The following is a 22317-nucleotide window of genomic DNA, read 5'->3' as shown; positions in this document are numbered from 1 at the left end:
ATCAATCAGGGATTTGTAAATCTCACTACTCACCCGGAAGGTCTCAAGGTGCTGGGGGTGAAGCTACTGGTCGAAAAACCAGGTCTTAAGGTGTTTCCTGAAAGATCGAAGGTCATCGGTGAGGTGGAGTGGTAGGGAGTTCCAGATCTTTGTGGCAAGGTAGGAGAATGATCTTCCCTCGGTGGTCGTACGGCGGATGCGAGGAACGTAGTTGAGGGCGTGGTTGGTGGAGCGAAGGTTGCGGTCCGGGGTGTGAAAGGTGAGTTTGTCGTTGAGGTAGGTCAGACCTGTGTTGTGGAGGGCCTTGTGTGCGTGGATGAGGAGATGGAACACTCAACTCTATGCCCCTGCGCTGTAGTCCAATCCACTTCAAACCACTCTAATCTACTGTACACCACTCCACTCTACAGCATTACACTTTATGCCAGGGTCCTCCCGTGTCGGTCCTGGAGGGCCGAATCCATGCCAGATTTTTAAGATTACTACATTTAGCTAAATGTGGAAATACTAAGTTCGGTGGCATGTGTAGCTGCAGATACACATGCTGTGCATAGTCCGCCGTCTGGTGTTGGGTCGGAGTGTTACAAGTTGTTTTTCTTCGAAGAAGTCTTTTCGAGTCACGAGACCGAGGGACTCCTCCCAGTTAGGTTCCATTGCGCATGGGCGTCGACTCCATCTTAGATTGTTTTTTTTCCGCCATCGGGTTCGGACGTGTTCCTTTTCGCTCCGTGTTTCGGGTCGGAAAGCTAGTCAGAATCAACGGAAAATTTGTCGGTATTGTTTCGTTCAGTATCGGGTTAGATTAGAATCGACACTGAATCTTGAAGAACTCCGGTAGCCCTTCGGGGTAATTTCGATCCCCCGTCGGGGCCTGGTCGGCCCGACCGCGTGCAGCATCGAGACTGATGGAACGGACCCCGTTCCGATTCTGTCCTAAATGCCACAGTAAATATCCCTATACAGACCAACATTTGGTCTGTAACTTGTGCCTGTCACCCGAGCTCAAAGAAGAGACGTGTGAAGCCTGCCGAGCGTTTCGGTCGAGAAAAACGCTCCGAGACCGAAGAGCCAGACGGTTGCAGATGGCGGCCACGCCGACAGGACAACAACGGTTCGAGGAAGAGGGAGAAGAAGAAACATTCTCCATCCACGAATTCGGATTCAGAAGAATTCGACGTCGAAGAAACCGTGAGTAAGACGTCGAAACAAGCATCACACAAGAAAACAGACAAAGCCCAGGGGACGCCACTGCCGACAGGCCATGGCTCAACCCATGAAGTAGGTGACCGTCCATCGGCACTGAAAAAGGGCGAACTGGTGCCGAGATCGTCCGACTCAGGTCGAGACACGGGCACGCAGCACTCTCGGGACCGAGAAAGTGCCGCAGACAAGGGTCGACACCGAGACAGCGGCACCGAAGCTGCTCGACGCCAAGACGGTACGACACCGAAAAAGAGGAAAATCTCTTCAGAGCCGAAAACAACAAAAGACACGGTTTCGGTGCCAAAATGCCCAGCAACCGAACCGAAAGCCAGTTCCTACTCAGAGGAACAATCAATGTCCTCCCAACTGAAAAGACACAGGTTTGAGGAGGAATTACAAACTACAGACGTAGATCACACTCAAAAGCGGATCTTTATCCAAAGGGGTACAGGGAAAATCAGCACTCTTCCACCAATCAGAAGGAAAAGGAAACTTGACTTTCAACAAGACAAGCCACCACAAGCAAAGGTGGTAAAAAGGGTAACTCCCCCACCCTCTCCACCACAGTCAACTCATGTGTCACCGGCACAGACTCCACCACAATCACCAGCTCATACCACCATGAGCCAAGATGATCAGGCAGCATGGGACCTCTATGATGCACCAGTATCGGACAATAGTCCAGATTCGTACCCAACTAGACCCTCACCACCTGAGGACAGCACAGCATATGCACAGGTGGTAGCTAGGGCAGCCGAATTTCATAATGTATCTCTACATTCGGGGCCTATTGAGGATGACTTCCTCTTTAACACCCTGTCCTCCACCCACAGCCATTATCAAAGCCTTCCCATGCTCCAGGGAATGCTAAGGCACGCTAAACAAATTTTCAAGGAGCCTGTTAAAAGCAGAGCAATAACTCCAAGGGTGGAGAAAAAATACAAGGCACCGCCCACAGACCCTGCTTTTATTACATCGCAACTGACACCAGATTCGGTAGTCTTGGGAGCAGCTCGTAAAAGAGCCAACTCGCAGACATCAGGCGACGCACCACCTCCGGACAAGGAGAGCCGCAAATTTGACGCAGCTGGGAAAAGGGTGGCAGCACAAGCTGCAAATCAGTGGCGCATCGCCAATTCGCAAGCACTCCTAGCACGATACGACAGGGCCCATTGGGACGAGACGCAGCATCTCATCGAGCACCTCCCCAAAGAATTCCAGAAACGAGCAAAACAAGTGGTTGAAGAGGGACAAAACCTCCAACAACCAAATACGCTCTTCTATGGATGCAGCAGATACAGCTGCAAGAACAATAAATACTGCCGTGACAATCAGGAGGCACGCATGGCTGCGCACATCTGGCTTCAAACCTGAGATACAACAGGCTGTGCTAAATATGCCGTTCAATGAACAGCAATTTTTGGACCAGAAGTGGACACTGCAATTGAGAAATTAAAAAAGGACACTGACCCAGCCAAAGCCATGGGCGCACTCTATTCCCCGCAGGGCAGAGGCACATTTGGCACATTTCGCAAAACAACTTACAGAGGAGGGTTTCGAGGTCAAACCACAGAAGCCAGCACCTCACAAACCAGACCACCTACCTACCAGGGACAATATCAAAGGGGTGGCTTTCGAGGCCAATACAGAGGGGGCCAATTCCCAAGAAACCGGGGAAAGTTTCAGGGTCCCAAAACCCCTCAAACTAAACAGTGACTCACAGGTCACACAACCCCTTCACACAACACCAGTGGGGGGAAGACTAAGCCAGTTCCACAAATCATGGGAAGAAATAACAACAGACACTTGGGTCTTAGCAATTATCCAACATGGTTATTGCATAGAATTTCTCCAACTCCCTCCAAATGTCCCACCGAAAACACACAATATGTCAAAACAGCATATAGACCTTCTAGGACTAGAAGTTCAAGCATTACTGCAAAAAGAAGCAATAGAATTAGTACCAAAAACACAAAAGAACACAGGAGTTTACTCACTGTACTTTCTAATACCAAAAAAGGACAAAACTCTGAGACCAATATTAGATCTCAGAACACTAAACACCTACATCAAATCAGACCACTTTCACATGGTCACGTTACAAGACGTAATACCACTACTGAAACAGCAAGACTACATGACCACGTTAGATCTAAAAGACGCGTATTTCCATATACCGATACATCCCTCGCACAGGAAATACCTAAGGTTCGTATTCAAAGGAATACATTACCAATTCAAGGTGTTACCGTTCGGAATAACAACAGCACCAAGAGTCTTTACAAAATGCCTAGCAGTAGTAGCTGCACATATCAGGAGGCAGCAAATACACGTGTTTCCGTACCTAGACGATTGGTTAATCAAAACCAACTCGCTAACAAAGTGTTCACACCACACAGATTATGTTATACAAACCCTATACAAACTAGGTTTCTCCATCAACTATGCAAAATCACACCTTTTGCTGCGTCAAACACAGCAATACTTAGGAGCGACAATCAACACAACAAAAGCGATAGCCACTCCAAGTCCACAAAGGGTTCAAAATTTTCACAAAGTGATACAAGCTATGTATCCAACACAAAAGATACACGCAAAGATGGTATTAAAACTCCTAGGCATGATGTCCTCATGCATAGCCATTGTCCCAAACGCAAGACTGCACATGCGGCCCTTACAACAGTGCCTAGCATCACAATGGTCACATGCACAGGGTCAACTTCTAGATCTGGTGTTGATAGACCGCCAAACATACCTCTCGCTTCTATGGTGGAACAATACAAATTTAAACAAAGGGCGGCCTTTCCAAGACCCAGTGCCACAATACGTGATAACAACAGATGCTTCCATGACAGGGTGGGGAGCACACCTCAATCAACACAGCATCCAGGGACAATGGGACGTAAATCAAAGAAAGTTTCATATAAATCACCTAGAACTGTTAGCAGTATTTCTAGCGTTGAAAGCATTCCAACCAATAGTAACCCACAAATACATTCTTGTCAAAACAGACAACATGACGACAATGTATTATTTAAACAAACAGGGGGGCACACACTCGACACAGTTGTGTCTCCTAACACAAAAAATATGGCATTGGGCAATTCACAACCACATTCGCCTAATAGCACAGTTTATTCCAGGGATCCAGAACCAGCTAGCAGACAATCTCTCTCGGGATCACCAACAGGTCCACGAATGGGAAATTCACCCACAAATCCTGAACACTTACTTCCAAATTTGGGGAACACCTCAAATAGATCTGTTCGCAACAAAAGAAAACGCAAAATGCCAAAACTTCGCATCCAGGTACCCACACCGGCAATCTCAAGGCAATGCTCTATGGATGAATTGGTCAGGGATATTTGCGTACGCTTTTCCCCCTCTACCTCTCCTTCCATATCTAGTAAACAGATTGAGTCAAAACAAACTCAAACTCATACTAATAGCACCAACATGGGCAAGACAACATTGGTATACCACACTACTAGACCTGTCAGTAGTACCTCATGTCAAACTACCCAACAGGCCAGATCTGTTAACACAACACAAACAACAGATCAGGCATCCAAACCCAGCATCACTGAATCTAGCAATTTGGCTCCTGAAATCCTAGAATTTGGCCACTTAAACCTTACACAAGAGTGTATGGAGGTCATCAAACAAGCTAGAAGACCATCCACTAGACACTGCTATGCGAGTAAATGGAAAAGATTTGTTTGTCACTGCTATAATAATCAAGTCCAACCATTGCATGCATCTCCAAAAGATGTAGTAGGATATTTACTACATTTACATAAATCAAATCTAGCTTTCTCTTCCATAAAAATACATCTAGTAGCAATATCTGCTTACCTGCAGATTACTCATTCAACTTCCCTATTTAGAATACCTGTCATTAAAGCGTTTATGGAGGGCCTAAAGAGAATTATACCACCAAGGACACCACCTGCTCCTTCATGGAACCTCAGCATTGTCTTGACAAGACTCATGGGTCCACCTTTCGAACCCATGCACTCTTGTGAAATGCAATACTTAACGTGGAAAGTTGCATTTCTCATTGCCATCACATCTTTAAGAAGAGTAAGTGAAATACAGGCGTTTACCATACAAGAACCATTTATTCAAATACACAAAAATAAGGTTGTTCTAAGAACAAATCCAAAATTCTTACCAAAAGTTATCTCACCGTTCCACTTAAACCAAACAGTGGAATTACCAGTGTTCTTCCCACAGCCAGATTCAATAGCTGAAAGAGCACTACATACATTAGACATCAAGAGAGCACTAATGTACTACATTGACAGGACAAAAGAAATTAGGAAGACAAAACAACTATTTATTGCCTTCCAAAAACCTCATACAGGAAATCCAATTTCCAAACAAGGTATCGCCAGATGGATAGTAAAATGCATCCAAACCTGCTATCTTAAAGCAAAGAGGGAACTGCCTATTACACCAAAGGCACACTCAACCAGAAAGAAAGGTGCTACTATGGCCTTTCTAGGAAATATTCCAATGACCGACATATGTAAGCCAGCAACATGGTCTACGCCTCATACATTTACTAAACACTACTGTGTAGATGTGTTATCTGCACAACAAGCCACAGTAGGTCAAGCCGTATTAAGAACTTTATTTCAAACTACTTCAACTCCTACAGGCTGAACCACCGCTTTTGGGGAGATAACTGCTTACTAGTCTATGCACAGCATGTGTATCTGCAGCTACACATGCCACCGAACGGAAAATGTCACTTACCCAGTGTACATCTGTTCGTGGCATTAGTCGCTGCAGATTCACATGCGCCCACCCTCCTCCCCGGCAGCCTGTAGCCGTTTAGAAGTAAATCTTGAACATTTGTACATTTGTAAATATATTACATTAAACCTTCATTTGTACATACGTATTTATTCCATTGCATGGGCACTATTATTAGCATACACAACTCCTACCTCACCCTCTGCGGGGAAAACAATCTAAGATGGAGTCGACGCCCATGCGCAATGGAACCTAACTGGGAGGAGTCCCTCTGTCTCGTGACTCGAAAAGACTTCTTCGAAGAAAAACAACTTGTAACACTCCGACCCAACACCAGACGGCGGACTATGCACAGCATGTGAATCTGCAGCGACTAATGCCACGAACAGATGTACACTGGGTAAGTGACATTTTCCTAATCTGGCATGGATCTGACCCTCTAGGACTGACATTGGAGAAGCCTGCTCTATGCCACTGTAAGCAACTGCACTCTACCCTGCACCACTCCACTCCACTCTACACTACTTTACTCTGAAACAATCTGCTCTACTCCACTCTGAGCCACTCCATGCTACTGCACTCTACTCCACTCTATTCTTAATCACTGTACTGTATGCCACTGCTCTCTACGCCACCCTATTCCACTTCACACCACTGAACTAAGCCAGTTTACTCAGCAACACTGCGCTCTCTGCCACTGAACTCTACGCCACTCCACTGCCCTCTATGGCACTATTCTACACCACTCTATGCTACTCTACTCTGCACTGCATGCCACTTGAATCTACGCTACATTCTTTTCCACTGCACTCTGTGCCACACAACTGTACCTTGTTTCACAGCCCTATGCATCACACCACTGTGCTCTGCTCCACTCTAATCTATGCCATTGCATTCTACAACACTGCATTGTATGCCGCTGAATTCAGAGCCACTGCACTCTACTCTACATCGCTGTACTCTACACCTCTGCTCTCTATGCCACTCTACACCACTGCATTCTGACACTACTCTGCAACACAGCACTCTCCACCATTGAACACTCTGCCTTGCTGCTCTGCACTACTTAACACTACACAACTGCACTCTGTGGCACTATACTCTGCACGGCTCTATGCTACTCTATTCTGCACTCTATGCCACTCAGCTCTGCAATTGGCCATTGCACTCTATGCTACTCAACTTTATGCTCTCACTCCATGCCACTCCACTCTATGCACCACTCTAATCTACGTCCCTGCATTCCACAATTCTACATTGTACACTGCTGAATTTAGTGCCACTGCATTTTACGCCACTGCTCTTTACTCCACTTTATACCACAGTACACGGACACTCTGCTCTGTAACACTGCACTCTCCGCCACTCTACTCTCCACTACTCCACTCTATGGCACTGCATTCTATGACACTATACTCTGCACAACTCTGTGCTCCTCTACTCTGCACTCTAGGCCACTAAACTCCATGCCACTCGACTACTCTGGGCCACGCAACTCTGCCATTCCATTCTACAACACTGCATTGTATGTGTCGGAATTCAGTGTCACTGCACTCTACTCGGCCTCACTGTTCTCAATGACACTATAGTCCACTTTACACCACTACATTCTAACACTGCTCTGCAACACTACACTCTCCGCCACAGCACTCTACCCTACTCTACTCTGTACTACTCCACCCTACGTGACTGCACTTAGTGGCACTATATTCTGCACCACTTTATGCCACTCTTCTCTGCACTCTAGGCCACCGACTCTCCTCTGCGCCACTGCATTCTACAATGCTGCATTTTACCCCACTGAATTCAAGGCCACTGCACTATATGCCACTGCACTCTACATTACTGCACTCTACATTACTGCACTCCACACCACTGCACTCCACCTCACACCACAGTACTCTGACACTCTACTCTGTAACAATGCACTCTCTGCCACTCTACTCTGCGCTAATCCTCTCTGCACCACTGAACTCTATGGCACTATTCTTTGCACCACTCTGCTACTCTGCTCTGCACCCTGTGCCACCCTACTCTGCACTTTAGGGCACTGCCCTCTGTGCCACTCGACTACTCTACACCACTACCCTCTGTGATATGCCACTCTACACCACGCCAGTCCGCCCACTCTGCTCTGCCCTACTGTGCTCTATGCACCTCTCTGCACCCCCGCAATCTACGCCACTGCATTCCACAGTGTTGCATTGCACGCCTCTGAATTCAATGCCACTGCACTCAATGGCACTACACTCTACACCTCTATACACTGCAATACTCTACGCCAGTGCAGTCTACACCAGTTTGCTCTGCGCCATTTCAGTATATGCCACTCTACGCGACTCCACACTATGCGAATCCAATACGAGATACTCTCTGCCACTCTACAACACTCTACTCTTCGCCATTTCACTCTACGACACTCCATGGCACTCTCCTCTATGCCACTAACTTTTAGCCATGCTGAACAGAAGCCGCTCTGGTGTACAACATGGTTTAAACACATTGGCAGAGCCAATAGCCCTTGCATAGGCAAGACCTAATGGCTTTGCCAATTCTTGTTTATGTTAGGATGCGTTTTCCAGCAGCACATCTGTAGTACATTTACTGTGATTAAAGAGTTTTGCTCGTTCCATTGCCGAAGAACTACATTTCCAAGCCTCTTTCAACCAATCGCACAGCTGGCAATGTCAAATGATTGCTTTACCTTTTCCTTTATTTTTATATCCCCATAATAATTGACATGACTCACAGCCACAAGTAGCATTCTTTAGACAAAGCCTGAAATGTAAAGGTTCATAGCTTTTCCCTGGTATTTTCAAAGCTGAATAAAGACTAGTTGTGCTCCTTGAAGACCTCTAAGAGATGTATGCACATGTACTTCTTGGCAAGAACACTGGACATACTTGAAACTACTGGTGCAGAGTTTTATCGTTACGCATGAAGTCTGCTACCTGTAGTTTCTCCTAGCCCTTACAGGACTAGCAGCCCGTCTCTGGGAAATGGTGATCTTTGTCTGGCCATGCTTCTCATTTGAATGTGACATCCTACCAAGAAGTACTTCAATTTCCAACACCTGGGGCACTAGCTAAACCACAGTAAGTCAATGTCTGTTTCACTGCAGAAAAGAAAGCACTTGTGAGATATGCTGGACACAAGGTACATAACAGTATCTCCACTCATTAGGACAGTTATCCAGACCATTTTTCCTTCTTCAACTCCTTGCTCTTTGCGTTCATAGCCCTTTCATACTGACTTCCTGGCTGTTCCAGATCTAATGTACATTATTCTGAATTACAGTATCTGAAAGATTGTGACCTGGTTTACCCCTTGGACACTGAGGAGCTGTATATCTGATAGAGACTTTTAGTTGCATATTCCTTACCTTAGAATTTTCCCCAGGCGTCAGTCTGGATCTGGAGATTTTTCTTCTAGCAGTACCCCTCTGTGCTGTTAGGTGGCATCAATTGACTCCGTGACCACCGTTGGTGTCGTAGTCACCGGATATGACGCCGCAGGTCATATATAGGCGCCACCCCAGCACGCTGATGTCAGTTATTTTCTTTCCACGCCAGACTCTGCACAGATCGGAAGAGAGCTACCCCTATAGTCGCTGACTGGCCTTTCAGCTTTTTGTTGACGTTTTTTTACTTCTTGGTATGTTGAGGATGTCGTCACGGAAGAACTGCTTCAAGCCCTGCGACTCCTGTCACTGTATGTCAGTGACTGATCCGCACCACGTCTGCCTGTGGTGTTAGGAACGCGACCACGTCCCAAAGTCATGCTCCGACTGCCAGGCCATGAACCCAAAGTCTTTGACTGGAGAAGTTTGGCTCAATGGTTAGAGCGGCAGACCCTGATGCAGAAATCGGGCCCGGGACCAGGGTTCAATTCCCGCCTCGGTGGGTCTTGGGCTCAATTTCCTCTGACCTGATAATTCTCGCATCGGTGCCTAATCTAATTCATGGGTCCCACTCTGTAACTCTGGGCAATAGCTTGCTTAATCTCCACAACGGCCCCAACAGCGCTGGGATGCCTGGCTTCACCTTTGAGGTTGCCCAGGAGTGGGCACCTCACAGGTCCAGGAGGGGTTCCACAGCGGTATGCGTACAGTGCCTTGAGACCCTAACGGGTGAGTAGTGCGCTATACAAGTACGAAGTTTACAGTTTGAGGAGCGGTCCCTAAAGCTACTTGCGGCCCAGGTCTGTCTCTGCATCTCTCTTGGTCGAGAGGAAGGTCCCAAGGCTGCTTGCGGAGCCACCACCACTCACTGTCATTGTAGGAAAGTGCCCCTTTTGGCATTGTTACCCCCCCCACACTTTTTGCCTGATATCTGATGCTTACTTGACTGAGCGTTAGCTTGGATCCTGCAAACCAGGCCCCAGCACCTGTGTTCTTTCCCTAAGCTGTACCATTGGTCCCACAATTCGCACACCCTGGCACGCAGATAAGTCCCTTGTAAAAGGTACCAGTGGAACCAAGGGCCCTGTTGCCAGGGAGGGTCTCTAACGGCTGCAGCATGTATTGTGCCATCCTAAGGGACCTCTCACCAACACATGCACGCTGCCATTACAGATTGGTTGTATTGGTGAGGAGAAAAAGGTAAAGTCGACATGACATTCCTCTCTGGGTGCCATGCCCACTAACCACTGCTTGTGGCATAGGGAAGTCCCTCCCTCTAGCAGGCCTTACAGCCATAAGGCAGGGTGCACTATACCACAGGTGAGGGCATAGCTGCATGAGCAATACATGATGATGGTGCACCCTTGGTGTCTTCCTAAATTTTGCCCTGTGGACAATCTATCCCCTAAAAACTGGGATAGTAAGTCGAGTACTCACCTGCAAATTGTGTTGTTCCTTTTCTTTCTCTAGGAATGCATTGCTTTCTATGAGAAATTGAACTGTGCCCACTTTTGAAACTGAAAAGTATTACTTGCCTGTAAACTGTTTTACCTGTGAATTCTAAACAAAGTGCATTTGATACTTGAAATGATACATTCTTGAAACTGTGCTTACCTGCAACAAAGATCCTTTCGGTTTGTAGAAAAAAAGTAACAAAGTATATTTTTTATATACATAAAACTTTGGCCTGGAGTTAGTAATTGAATGTGTGCCTCATTTATTGACTGTGTGAGTACAACAAATGCTTAGCACTACCCTCTAAGCCTAATTGCTCAACCCCACTACCACAAAATAGTGCATTAGTATTATCTACTTCAGCCTCTTTCAAGCCGCTGGGGATCCACTGGATTCTGTGCACACTGTACCTTAACTTGGTATTGTGTATACTGATCTGGCTTCCCACTGTCCCTTTCAAATCGTCGGGACCCTCGGGTAAACACAAGAAAAAGTCAAAGAAGCACAAGCATTCTTCAACTTAACCCCGTCGGTCGAGTGACGGGGAGGAGGAGCATCCTCACTCTAGGCCTCCATATTCAGAACCTACTTCTGGGTTGGCTCTGTGCCTCCCCAAGTTTCCAGGAGCTGGAGCCACCCCTGCTCAACTCAAGGAATTATATGAGGCCATGTGCCTCATCTTTGGGCAGTCCGGCCTTACTAGAGCGCCTTTGGACCCTGCAGGGTCGGCAGGGCCCCCTTTTGGGTTCCCTGCTGGCTGCTTCAGCCTTGGCTCTTAGGGGCATCCAGGGATCCACTTTTGGATCTGAACTGGCATTGGTTGTACCACAGCAACCTTCCCGATGACAGTCCCAGCGTCGATGCTCCTGATGCTGCCTGAGCCAGCGGTTGATTGCATTCCTATACTCGTTGCCTACACAGAGCCGAAGTGGCATTGCTGGACGCTGATTCCGACTTCGGTGGGGGCCTCGGTTACTCTGTCAGATCCTGACCCTTTTTCTTATGGTTACGAGTTCTGTGAGAGTATTAAGGGGTCGCTGGACCCTTTAGAATACCAACTAGAAGACCCTATGGACTGGGCTTAGGAACTCACTGAAGCCAGCATTCTGGATTCCTCCTCTAATGCTGGTATGCTCTCTTCCCCTACTGTGGCTATGTAGGAGGGAGCTTTTTACTCCATGGTGGTATGGAAAGTGGCTGAGGTCTTTGCCCTCGACCTGCCTCTGGTGACTGTCAGGACTAACCTCCTGACTGAGGTGCTTCAGCTTGAGGATTCCAATTCTGAACCCCGTTTACCCTTTAACAAAGCCTCACTGATGTCCTGCTGGGGACCTGGTCCAAACCCAGCACAGGGGCTCCTGTTAACAGGACAGGAGTCTGCCGCCATAGACCTGCACCTAACAACCCTACTTTCCTGACCCAACACCCCACCCCAAGAGCTTAGTCATCCAAGCTTCAACATCCCATGGTGCGTTCCCTTCCACTACCCCGGATAGGGAACCCAAAAGGCTGGATCACCTTGGAAAGAAGTTGATTTGTTCCTCCAGCTTGGCATTGCAGTCTGTAAACACTGCATGCCTCTTGGGACATTGCACCCATACTTTATGGAACACCTCGTACAACGTGTGGACAAGTGCTGCCACAGGTCCCGGAAGAGGCCCGGGCCATTCTTTCTCAAGCTGTTGCTGATGGGAGAGAAGCAGCTAAGTTCACGATCAGATGTGGGCTGGATATGACTGACTCTCTAGGCAGATCGGTTGCTTCAGTGATGGCCTTGAGGTGCCACATCTGGTAAAGACGTCTGGCTTTTCAGTGGTTGTTCAATCCACACTGATGGACATGCCCTTTGATGGCACCAGTCTTCTCAGTGACTAAGCAGAGTCGGCGCTCAAGCGCTTTTTTATTAGTTCTGGGCTATGGCCTGTTCCCTTGGCCTTGCTGCTGCCCCTCACCCCCTTCAGTCTGCTTTTCGCCCCTTTTTGTGGCTTTGAAAAGGGCGCTGAGCCACGTCCTTTCCCCGCCAGCTACCGTGCGTTGCATGCTGCTCAGCCTCTGCGTGGCCGGGGGATGTGGGATCCATCGTCCGCGTAGAACAGGGAGCCCGGCGGTCTAGTTAGTCCAAGGGCAGACGCAGCCTCCAAACCATCCTAGTCTGATGCTTCCCCATCAGGGACCAGTCGACGGCTGGATTTTCCATCACCTGACCCGCTGGAACACTGTCACGTCAGACGGATGAGTTTTGCAATAGTCCGAAGGGACTACTCCCTCCCTTTCAAGGCTACCCCTACATCCATGCCACCATCCTACAATCGGATGGCAGAGTATCACCTGGCACTTCTCTGCAAGATGGTTATGTTTCTCTTGGCCAAGAGAGTCATAGAGAAGGTCCCTTTACCAGAAGAAGGTGTAGTTGATATTCCTGCTACTTTCTGGTGCACAAAAAGGAAAATGGCCTCTGCCCTATCCTAGACTTCTGGTCCCTCAATCTCTTCCTCAGGAAGGAAAAGTTTAAAATGTTCACTCTGGCTGAAGGCCTATCTGCTCTGGACCCAGGAGAATGGATGGTAGCGTTGGACTTGCAGGATGCATGTTTTCATACTCCCATCCTGGCTGCCCACAGACGTTACTTGCGGTTCGTGGTAGGCCGCAAGCATTTTCAATTTAGAGTCCTCCCCTTTGGCCTTAAAAGTTCCCCCTGGTGTTCACAAAAGTGATTGTGGTAGTCACTGCTCATCTGCGCAGATTAGAGGTTTCAGTCTTCCCCTACCTCAATGACTAGCTGTTGAAGGCTGGCTAGACCCAGGCTGCCGTCTCCCACCTTCAGGCCACGGCAGACCTCCTGCATTCACCAGGGTTCAAAAGGAATGTGCCGAAGTCACACTTGACTCCCTCTCAAATGCTTTTTCATCTAAGCTGCTCTGGACACTGTGCGATTTCGGCCTGTCCTCTCGAGCGGTGAGTCCAGGATATTCAGTCTATGATACCAATGTTTCAGCCTCTATCCTCGATTTCGGTGCGAGTGACTTTGGGGCTACTGGGCCTTATTGCCTCCTACATTCTGCTGGTGACACATTCCAGATGACAAATACAGGCTCTGCAGTGGGACCAGAAGTTCCAGTGGGCACAGCTTCGTGAATTTCTCCAACATGGTCCAGATCTCGGAGGGGACCTCGCAAGATCTGCAGTGGTGGCTTCTGAACCGCAATTGGGTCAGAGGCAGATCCCTCACCCTTCCCCCAACCAGATCTCACCATAGTGACAGATGCGTCACTCCCGGGATAGGGGCCGCCATATGGGGGAGGTGGAGATCCGAGGCATCTGGTCTCCGGCAGAGTCGGAGCTCCATTTAAAACTTTTGGAGCTCAGGGCAATCAGACTGGCGTTGAAAGCATTCCTTCCCTCTCTCAAAGGGAAAGTGGTGCAGGTGTCCAGGGACAAAATCACTGCTATGTGGCACTGCAACAAGCAAGGTGGGGTGGGGTTGTAGTCCCTTTGTAGGAGGCTCTGCGCCTCGGGACATGGCTGGAACATCATAGGATATCTCTGGTGGTTCAACATCTGGTGGGTTCTATGAATGCCAGAACAGACAAACTCAGCCATCAATGCCTGGGGGATCACGAATGGTGTCTCTATCCAGAGGTGGCACAAGGTCTCTTTCAGCAGTGGGGGGAGTTTTGTTCAGATCTGTTCAGCTCCACAGAGAAAGCGCAATGTCAGCTATTTTGCACTTTGGGGTTTTCAAGGCAACACTCGCTCAGCAACACTTTTTGTCTTGAGTGGAACTCAGGCCTCCGTTCTGCCAATACCACTTCTGCCCAGGGTTCTCAGGAATATCAAGAACGACCGGGCCCAAGTCATTCTTGTGGCTCTGGACTGGGTGGAGAGTATGGTATCCCAAGCTCTTGAACATGGCCATCAATTCTCCGATTAGACTGCCCCTTCAGGAGGATCTTCTGTCGCAGCACCGGGGGACAGGTCTCCACATTCTTGCGTGGAGATTGGGTGGCGGCAGTTGACATCTTTTGACCTTGTGCCCAAAGTCTGTGACGTTATCTTGGCAGCCAGGCGTCCCTCCACGAAAACAGTTTACACCTGAAGATGATGATAGTGTACAGATCAGTCTGTTGACACCCCCTCGCTCTCCTCCTCCCATGCTTCTCTTTTGGAGGTTTCTTTTTTGTTTGTCCTTTCTCTGGCCCAGCAGGGCTCTGCACTGGGTACCCTGAAGGGTTATTTATGTGCCATCTTGGCTTTTCTTCGATTGCCTGATCAACCTTCTTTGTTTAAATATCCCTTTGTTAGAAGATTTCTTAGGGGTCTTACATATCTCTTTCCTCCTTCCCCGTTCATAATGCCCCAATGGGACTTGAACTTGGTTCTTACCTTTCTGATATGTGCTCCCTTTGAGCCACTTCACAAGTGCCCACTTCGACTGCTTACTCTGAAAACAGTATTCCTTGTAGCTATCACCTCTACCTCTTCAAAACCACCTTTCTATCCATCCAGGCAAGGTGGTACTTCGTACCAGGACTTTCTTTCTACCTAAGGTGGTCACACCCTCTCATGTAGGCCAATCCATCACTTTGCCTACTTATTACTTCCTCCAAATCCTTCTAACGAAGAGGAGTGTTGGAGTTCTATCTTGATCATACCAAAGAGTTCCTGCTGGATGATCAACTCTTTGTGGGTTATGTGGGTGCGAAGAAAGGTCGGTCAGTGCAGAAGAGAACCATCTCTAGATAGGTTGTTCTCGGCATTAAAATGTGCTACGCATTTGCTAAAAAGCAACCCAAGGAGGACTTGCACGCTCACTCTACTAGAACATCAGTTGCAACCACTATGTTAGCATGCGGAGGTCCAGTCCTGGACATCTGCCAGGCAGCAACGCAGTGTCCTTAAACACTACTGTCTGGGCAGTCAGGTTCCTAGGGACAGGTACTTTGCCTGTTCGTCCTACACGACTTCCTAGTATGATCTTGGTTTTCAGACCCTCCTCCAGGGTTGGAATTGCTTGGGTATCTATACTAAGGTATGGAATCTGCAACTAGAAGTCTTTCAGATGAACAAGTTAAACAAATGATCTGGTAGAGACATATTCTAGTTGCATATTCCTTACTGACCCACCCATCCTCCCCGCTCTGCAAACTGATTTCTATGGACAGGGACTTCCCTTTCAAGGCCCTAGTTCTGGCACACCAGGGTCAGAGTTCATGGCTCAGCGCTTCTGGTGTGGAAAGTTGTGCAAAGAAACTGACGTCGGCATGCCGGGGTGGCGCCTATATATGACCTGCAACATCATATCCGGTGACCACGATGCCAATGATGGATGTGGAGTTGACCGGCGCCACCTAACAGTGCACAGGGTTACTACTCGAAGAAAAATCTCCAGATTCAAACTGATACTTGGGGGAAATTCTAAAGTAAGGAATCTGCAACTAGAATGTCTCTACAAGACAATTTGCTACTTAAGGTAAGTAATTTGTTCATTAAGGTGGATTTTCTGTACTGTTTTGTATGTGTTAGTAGGTTGTGAAAGAAAGAGGATACTCTCATTAGAATTACCTATTTTGTAAAGGTAAATAGTGCAGGTGCCCAAAGTGCTGTTTTTTTTTGTTTTTCTTTTGCCTGCTGTTGTTGCTAGTGGATGCCTTGAATGCCGACTACCAAAGCTGCCTAGCTTTAATTTGCATCTCCTCTTTCTTTCACTGCCAGACACTTCCTGTTTTATCTCACTCTTGCAAGTGTTTTATACCAAGGATTCCCTTGTCACTGTTTTTCCTTCTTTCTCTTCCACCTCCTTTCTCCATTTCCTGCCTTTTTGTCTTGTTCTGTGTCTGTTGATGAAAACTATTGGCCTGATTACGATGTTGTCTGACAGGATTACTCCTTCAGAAACGTGACACGTATACTGTCCGCCTTATTTCGATTTCATTATATCCTATGGAAATTGTAATACAGCGGACGGAATATCGGTCACGTTTGTGATGGAGTACTCCATCTGTCAAGATCGTAATCAGGGCCTAAGTCTTGTTTCGAAATAACGACTGCAGGTAACCACCTGAACAATGTATGTGTTGCAAATTAATCTGCAACACCCCCACTTGCTGTTTAGATACACATAAACTGAACAAAGATGCAAAAGTATTGTTTGTGCAGTTGTTCATAGTGTGTAGAGATTCACACCAATTTACTAAACCCCATATGGTTTCAGAATCCTAGCATCAATTTAGTCCTTGAAGCATTGGTGGATCTCATGTGTTATTAAATATTTAATTCATTGAATTCCTAAAGAGAACCATTGTTACTGATGAATAGCATTTTTCAGTTATGGTATATGTCTCTGTGCTTTGTAGTTTACAAGGTTACTGGATAGCCAACTTTGGGATCATGCTGAAACGAATTGGAAAATATGCAGCTTCTTATAGATATTTTTGTGTTAATAAAGATAAGATAAGATGCTGACAAATTCGCCTTTTTCTTTTATAGAAAACTGGTTAAAATTTGTGATTTCAAGTCTTTCCTAAGAAATAATAATCTAAAGGCAAACCTATTATCCCCTCTTTCAGTGTGATTGAGCAGCTTGGTGGCAAGCAACTTGTGATGAACCACATGCACCATGAAGATCAACAAGTTCGCTACAATGCTTTGTTAGCAGTACAGAAGCTGATGGTTCATAACTGGTATGTGACAAATCATATCTGCATATGTACGTTGTTGCAAATACATGGATTTTTGGTTACAATTAGAAATCTAAGCTTTATGGGTTTTGTCAGTGATATCCATAGATTTGCTACTTTTGTGAGATTTACACATTTTCCAGGATATCTACGAAAATTAAAGTGAATTGTAAATTTTCATGCATCCACTTCATCATTATACTTTCTAAGCGCATTGTCCATAGGGCAGACATTTTGCTTGAGTAACTATAGTGCATAGGGGTGCTTGAGCCAACAAGTGCATTAGGACATGTAACTTAGTTCACCCACGTAGAAAATAAGTTGAAGGTTGAGAGACTTTCCCCACCTCTGCATGGGAAATGAGGATGTTATATCCCATTTTATCCACCCCGTGAACACTCCTGCCCCTACCTTTTATAGGTGTGTTTTTACATGTGCTTCAGGGTGGATGGGCATTCAAACAGTTTGTGAATGTGCCCTTGTCGGTGTTTTAAGCATTTTGCATGCCCCCATGCTCTCTGACCTCTGTCTTTATTGCCTCTACTGATAAATATGATGCTCATGTTGTTGGTACTGTGTTGATGTATCTTGTTCTTAAAATGTTGGGTTATATTAAGCTTGCCATTTATAATGTTTCTCTCGAAATGTAAAGTTCAATGGCATCTGTTGCTGCAGATACACATGTTGTGCACAGTCCGCCATCTGGTGTTGGGTCGGAGTGTTACAAGTTGTTTTTCTTCTAAGAAGTCTTTCGAGTCACGAGACCGAGGGACTCCTCCTCTTTGCTTCCATTGCGCATGGGCGTCGGCTCCATCTTAGATTGTTTTTTTTCTGCCCTCGGGTTCGGACGTGTTCCTTTTCGCTCCGGGTTTCGGGACGGAAAGATAGTCAAAACTTCGAAAAACTACGTCGGTATTGTTTCGCTCGGGATCGGGATAGTTAGAATCGACACCGAATCGTGAAGAGCTCCGGTAGCCCTTCGGGGTAATTTCGATCCCCCGTCTGGGCCTGGTCGGCCCGACCGCGTGTAACATCGACACCGATGGAACGGACCCCGTTCCGATTCTGTCCTAAATGCCACAATAAATATCCATATACGGACCAACATTTGGTCTGTAACGTGTGCCTGTCACCCGAGCACAAAGAAGAAACTTGTGAGGCCTGTCGTGCGTTCCGGTCCCGAAAAACGCTCCGTGACCGTCGAGCCAGAAGATTACAGATGGCGTCCATGCCGACAGAACACCCAGAGTTCGAGGAACGAGGAGAAGAGGAGGAAGCCTTCTCCATCCATGACTCGGACTCGGATGAATTCGACGTCGACGAAACTGAGTAAGACGTCGGAAAGCACACAGCACAAGAAAACAGACAAGGCCCAGGGGGCGCCACTGCCAACTGGCCATGGCTCAACCCATAAAGGTGACCGTCCATCGGCACTGAAAAAGGCCGAACTGGTGCCCAGATCGTCCGACTCGGGTCGAGACACAGGCACGCAACATTCTCGGGACCAAGAAAGTGTTGCCGAAAAAGATAGACGCCGAGAAAGCGGAGCCGACGCTGCTCGACGCAGAGACAGCGGCACCGAGGATGATCGACGCCGAGAAGGCTCGACTCCGAAAAAGAAGAGATTCGCCTCGGAGCCGAAAACAAAAAAAGACACAGTTACGGTGCCAAAACAACCAGCAACCGAACCCACTACCGGCTCATATTCAGAGGAACAATCATTGTCCTCTCAAATGCGTAACCACAGGTTTGAAGAGGAGTTACAGACTACTGATGTAGACCATACACAAAAGAGGATCTTCATCCAGAGTGGAACAGGGAAGATTAGCACTCTTCCACCAATCAGGAGAAAAAGGAGACTAGAGTTCCAAACTCAACAACTAACACCACAAGCAAAGGTGGCAAAGAAAGCAACTCCGCCACCCTCTCCTCCACCTGTAGCTCAGATATCACCGGCACAAACTCTCACTTTCACCGGCTCACACCACCATGAGCCAAGATGACCAAGATGCTTGGGACCTATACGACGCCCCAGTGTCAGACAATAGTCCAGAGTCATACCCTACCAAGCCCTCACCACCTGAGGACAGCACAGCGTATGCGCAGGTGGTAGCTAGGGCAGCAGAATTCCACAACGTGTCGTTACACACAGAACCTGTCGAGGATGACTTCCTTTTTAACACCCTCTCCTCCACCCATAGCAACTACCAAAGCCTGCCTATGCTCCCAGGAATGCTAAGGCACGCGAAGCAAATCTTCAAAGACCCTGTCAAGAGTAGAGCGATCACTCCGAGGGTAGAGAAAAAATATAAAGCACCTCCCACAGACCCTGCTTTTATCACCTCTCAACTGCCACCAGACTCAGTCGTGGTAGGAGCAGCTCGCAAAAGAGCCAATTCACACACATCGGGCGATGCACCACCCCCGGATAAGGAAAGCCGAAAATTCGACGCAGCTGGGAAAAGAGTCACTGTACAAGCTGCAAGCCAGTGGCGCATCGCAAACTCTCAGGCGCTCCTAGCGCGTTATGACAGAGCCCATTGGGACGAGATGCAGCATCTCATCGAGCATCTACCCAAAGAATTTCAAAAATGGGCAAAACAGGTGGTTGAGGAGGGACAAAACATCTCCAATAACCAAATACGCTCCTCTATGGATGCAGCGGACACAGCTGCAAGAACAATAAACACTGCAGTAACCATCAGAAGGCACGCATGGTTACGCACGTCTGGCTTTAAACCAGAAATACAGCAAGCAGTACTCAATATGCCGTTCAACGAACAACAATTGTTCGGACCAGAGGTTGACACGGCGATTGAGAAGCTGAAAAAGGACACTGACACAGCCAAGGCCATGGGCGCGCTCTACTCCCCGCAAAGCAGAGGCACTTTCGGCACCTTCCGTAAAACAACCTTCAGAGGGGGGTTTCGGGGTCAGGCCACACAAGCCAGCACCTCACAATCAACACCGTCTACCTACCAGGGACAGTACCAAAGGGGAGGTTTTCGGGGCCAGTACAGAGGGGGACAATTCCCGAGAAACTGGGGAAAATTTCAAAGCCCCAAAACCCCAACAACCAAACAGTGACTTACAAGTCACTCAACCCCTCCACATAACACCAGTGGGGGGAAGACTAAGTCAGTTTTATCAATCGTGGGTGGATATAACAACAGACACTTGGGTCTTAGCAATTATCCAACATGGTTATTGCATAGAATTTCTACAGATCCCTCCAAATATCCCACCAAAAACACAAAAAATGTCAAAACAGCATTTAGACCTCCTAGAAATAGAAGTTCAAGCACTACTGCAAAAAGAAGCAATAGAACTGGTACCATGTACAGAAATAAACACAGGAGTCTATTCACTGTACTTTCTAATACCCAAAAAGGACAAAACACTGAGGCCAATCTTAGACCTCAGAATACTAAACACCTACATCAAATCAGACCACTTTCACATGGTCACGCTACAGGAGGTGTTACCACTGCTAAAGCAACAAGATTACATGACAACCTTAGATCTCAAAGACGCGTATTTCCACATACCGATACAACCTTCGCACAGGAAATACCTAAGGTTTGTATTCAAGGGAATACACTATCAATTCAAAGTCTTACCGTTCGGTATAACGACCGCACCAAGAGTATTTACCAAATGCCTAGCAGTAGTAGCCGCACACATCAGAAGGCAGCAAATACACGTATTCCTGTATCTAGACGATTGGCTAATCAAGACCAACTCGCTAACAAAGTGTTCACAACACACAGATTATGTCATACAAACCCTCTACAAACTCGGGTTCTCCCTCAACTACAAAAAATCACACATTGTGCCGTGCAAAATACAGCACTACTTAGGAGCGGTAATCAACACAACAAAAGGATTAGCCACTCCGAGTCCACAAAGGGTTCAAAATTTTCACAAGGTCATACAGGCCATGTATCCAACACTAAAAATACAGGCAAAAGTGGTTTTAAAACTCCTAGGCATGATGTCCTCATGCATAGCCATTGTCCCAAACGCAAGACTGCACATGAGGCCCTTACAACAGTGCCTAGCATCACAATGGTCACATGCACAGGGTCACCTTCTAGATCTGGTGTTGATAGACCGCCAAACATACATCTCGCTTCTATGGTGGAACAGTACAAATTTAAACAAAGGGCGGCCGTTCCAAGACCCAGTGCCACAATACGTAATAACAACAGATGCTTCCATGACAAGGTGGGGAGCACACCTCGATCACCACAGCATCCAAGGACAATGGGACGTACATCAAACAAAACTGCATATAAATCACCTCGAATTACTAGCAGTATTCATGGCGCTAAAAGCATTTCAACCCATCATAACCCACAAATACGTTCTTGTCAAAACAGACAACATGACAACAATGTATTACCTAAACAAGCAAGGGGGAACACACTCGACACAGCTATGTCTCCTAGCACAAAAGATATGGCAATGGGCAATTCACAACCACATTCGCCTAATAGCACAGTTTATTCCAGGGATCCAAAATCAACTAGCAGACAATCTCTCTCGAGATCACCAACAGGTCCACGAATGGGAGATTCACCCCCAAATCCTAAACACTTACTTCAAACTTTGGGGTACACCGCAAATAGACCTATTTGCAACAAAAGAGAATGCAAAATGCCAAAACTTCGCATCCAGGTACCCACACAGACAGTCTCAAGGCAATGCCCTATGGATGAACTGGTCAGGGAAATTTGCATACGCTTTTCCCCCTCTCCCTCTCCCTCTCCTTCCATATCTAGTAAACAAATTGAGTCAAAATAAACTCAAACTCATATT

The 22317-nt window shown here is 47.1% G+C and overlaps 1 protein-coding gene across 3 annotated transcripts in view; it reads left to right on the top strand.

Moving 5' to 3' along the window:
- The window catches only part of ATP6V1H (ATPase H+ transporting V1 subunit H), a 178693-nt gene that overhangs the window by 136651 nt on the left and 19725 nt on the right, over positions 1-22317 (top strand). For all 3 annotated transcript variants that reach the window (XM_069213878.1, XM_069213879.1, XM_069213880.1), the window contains exon 13: positions 17386-17499. In XM_069213878.1, the coding sequence (XP_069069979.1) occupies positions 17386-17499 (114 nt within the window). The remainder of the gene's footprint in view (positions 1-17385; positions 17500-22317) is intronic.

This window comes from Pleurodeles waltl, chromosome 11 (assembly GCF_031143425.1).
Source record: "Pleurodeles waltl isolate 20211129_DDA chromosome 11, aPleWal1.hap1.20221129, whole genome shotgun sequence".
Taxonomy (NCBI): Eukaryota; Metazoa; Chordata; class Amphibia; order Caudata; family Salamandridae; genus Pleurodeles; species Pleurodeles waltl.
Note: the sequence above shows the minus strand (reverse complement) of the source record. Positions and strands in the feature narration are given on the sequence as shown.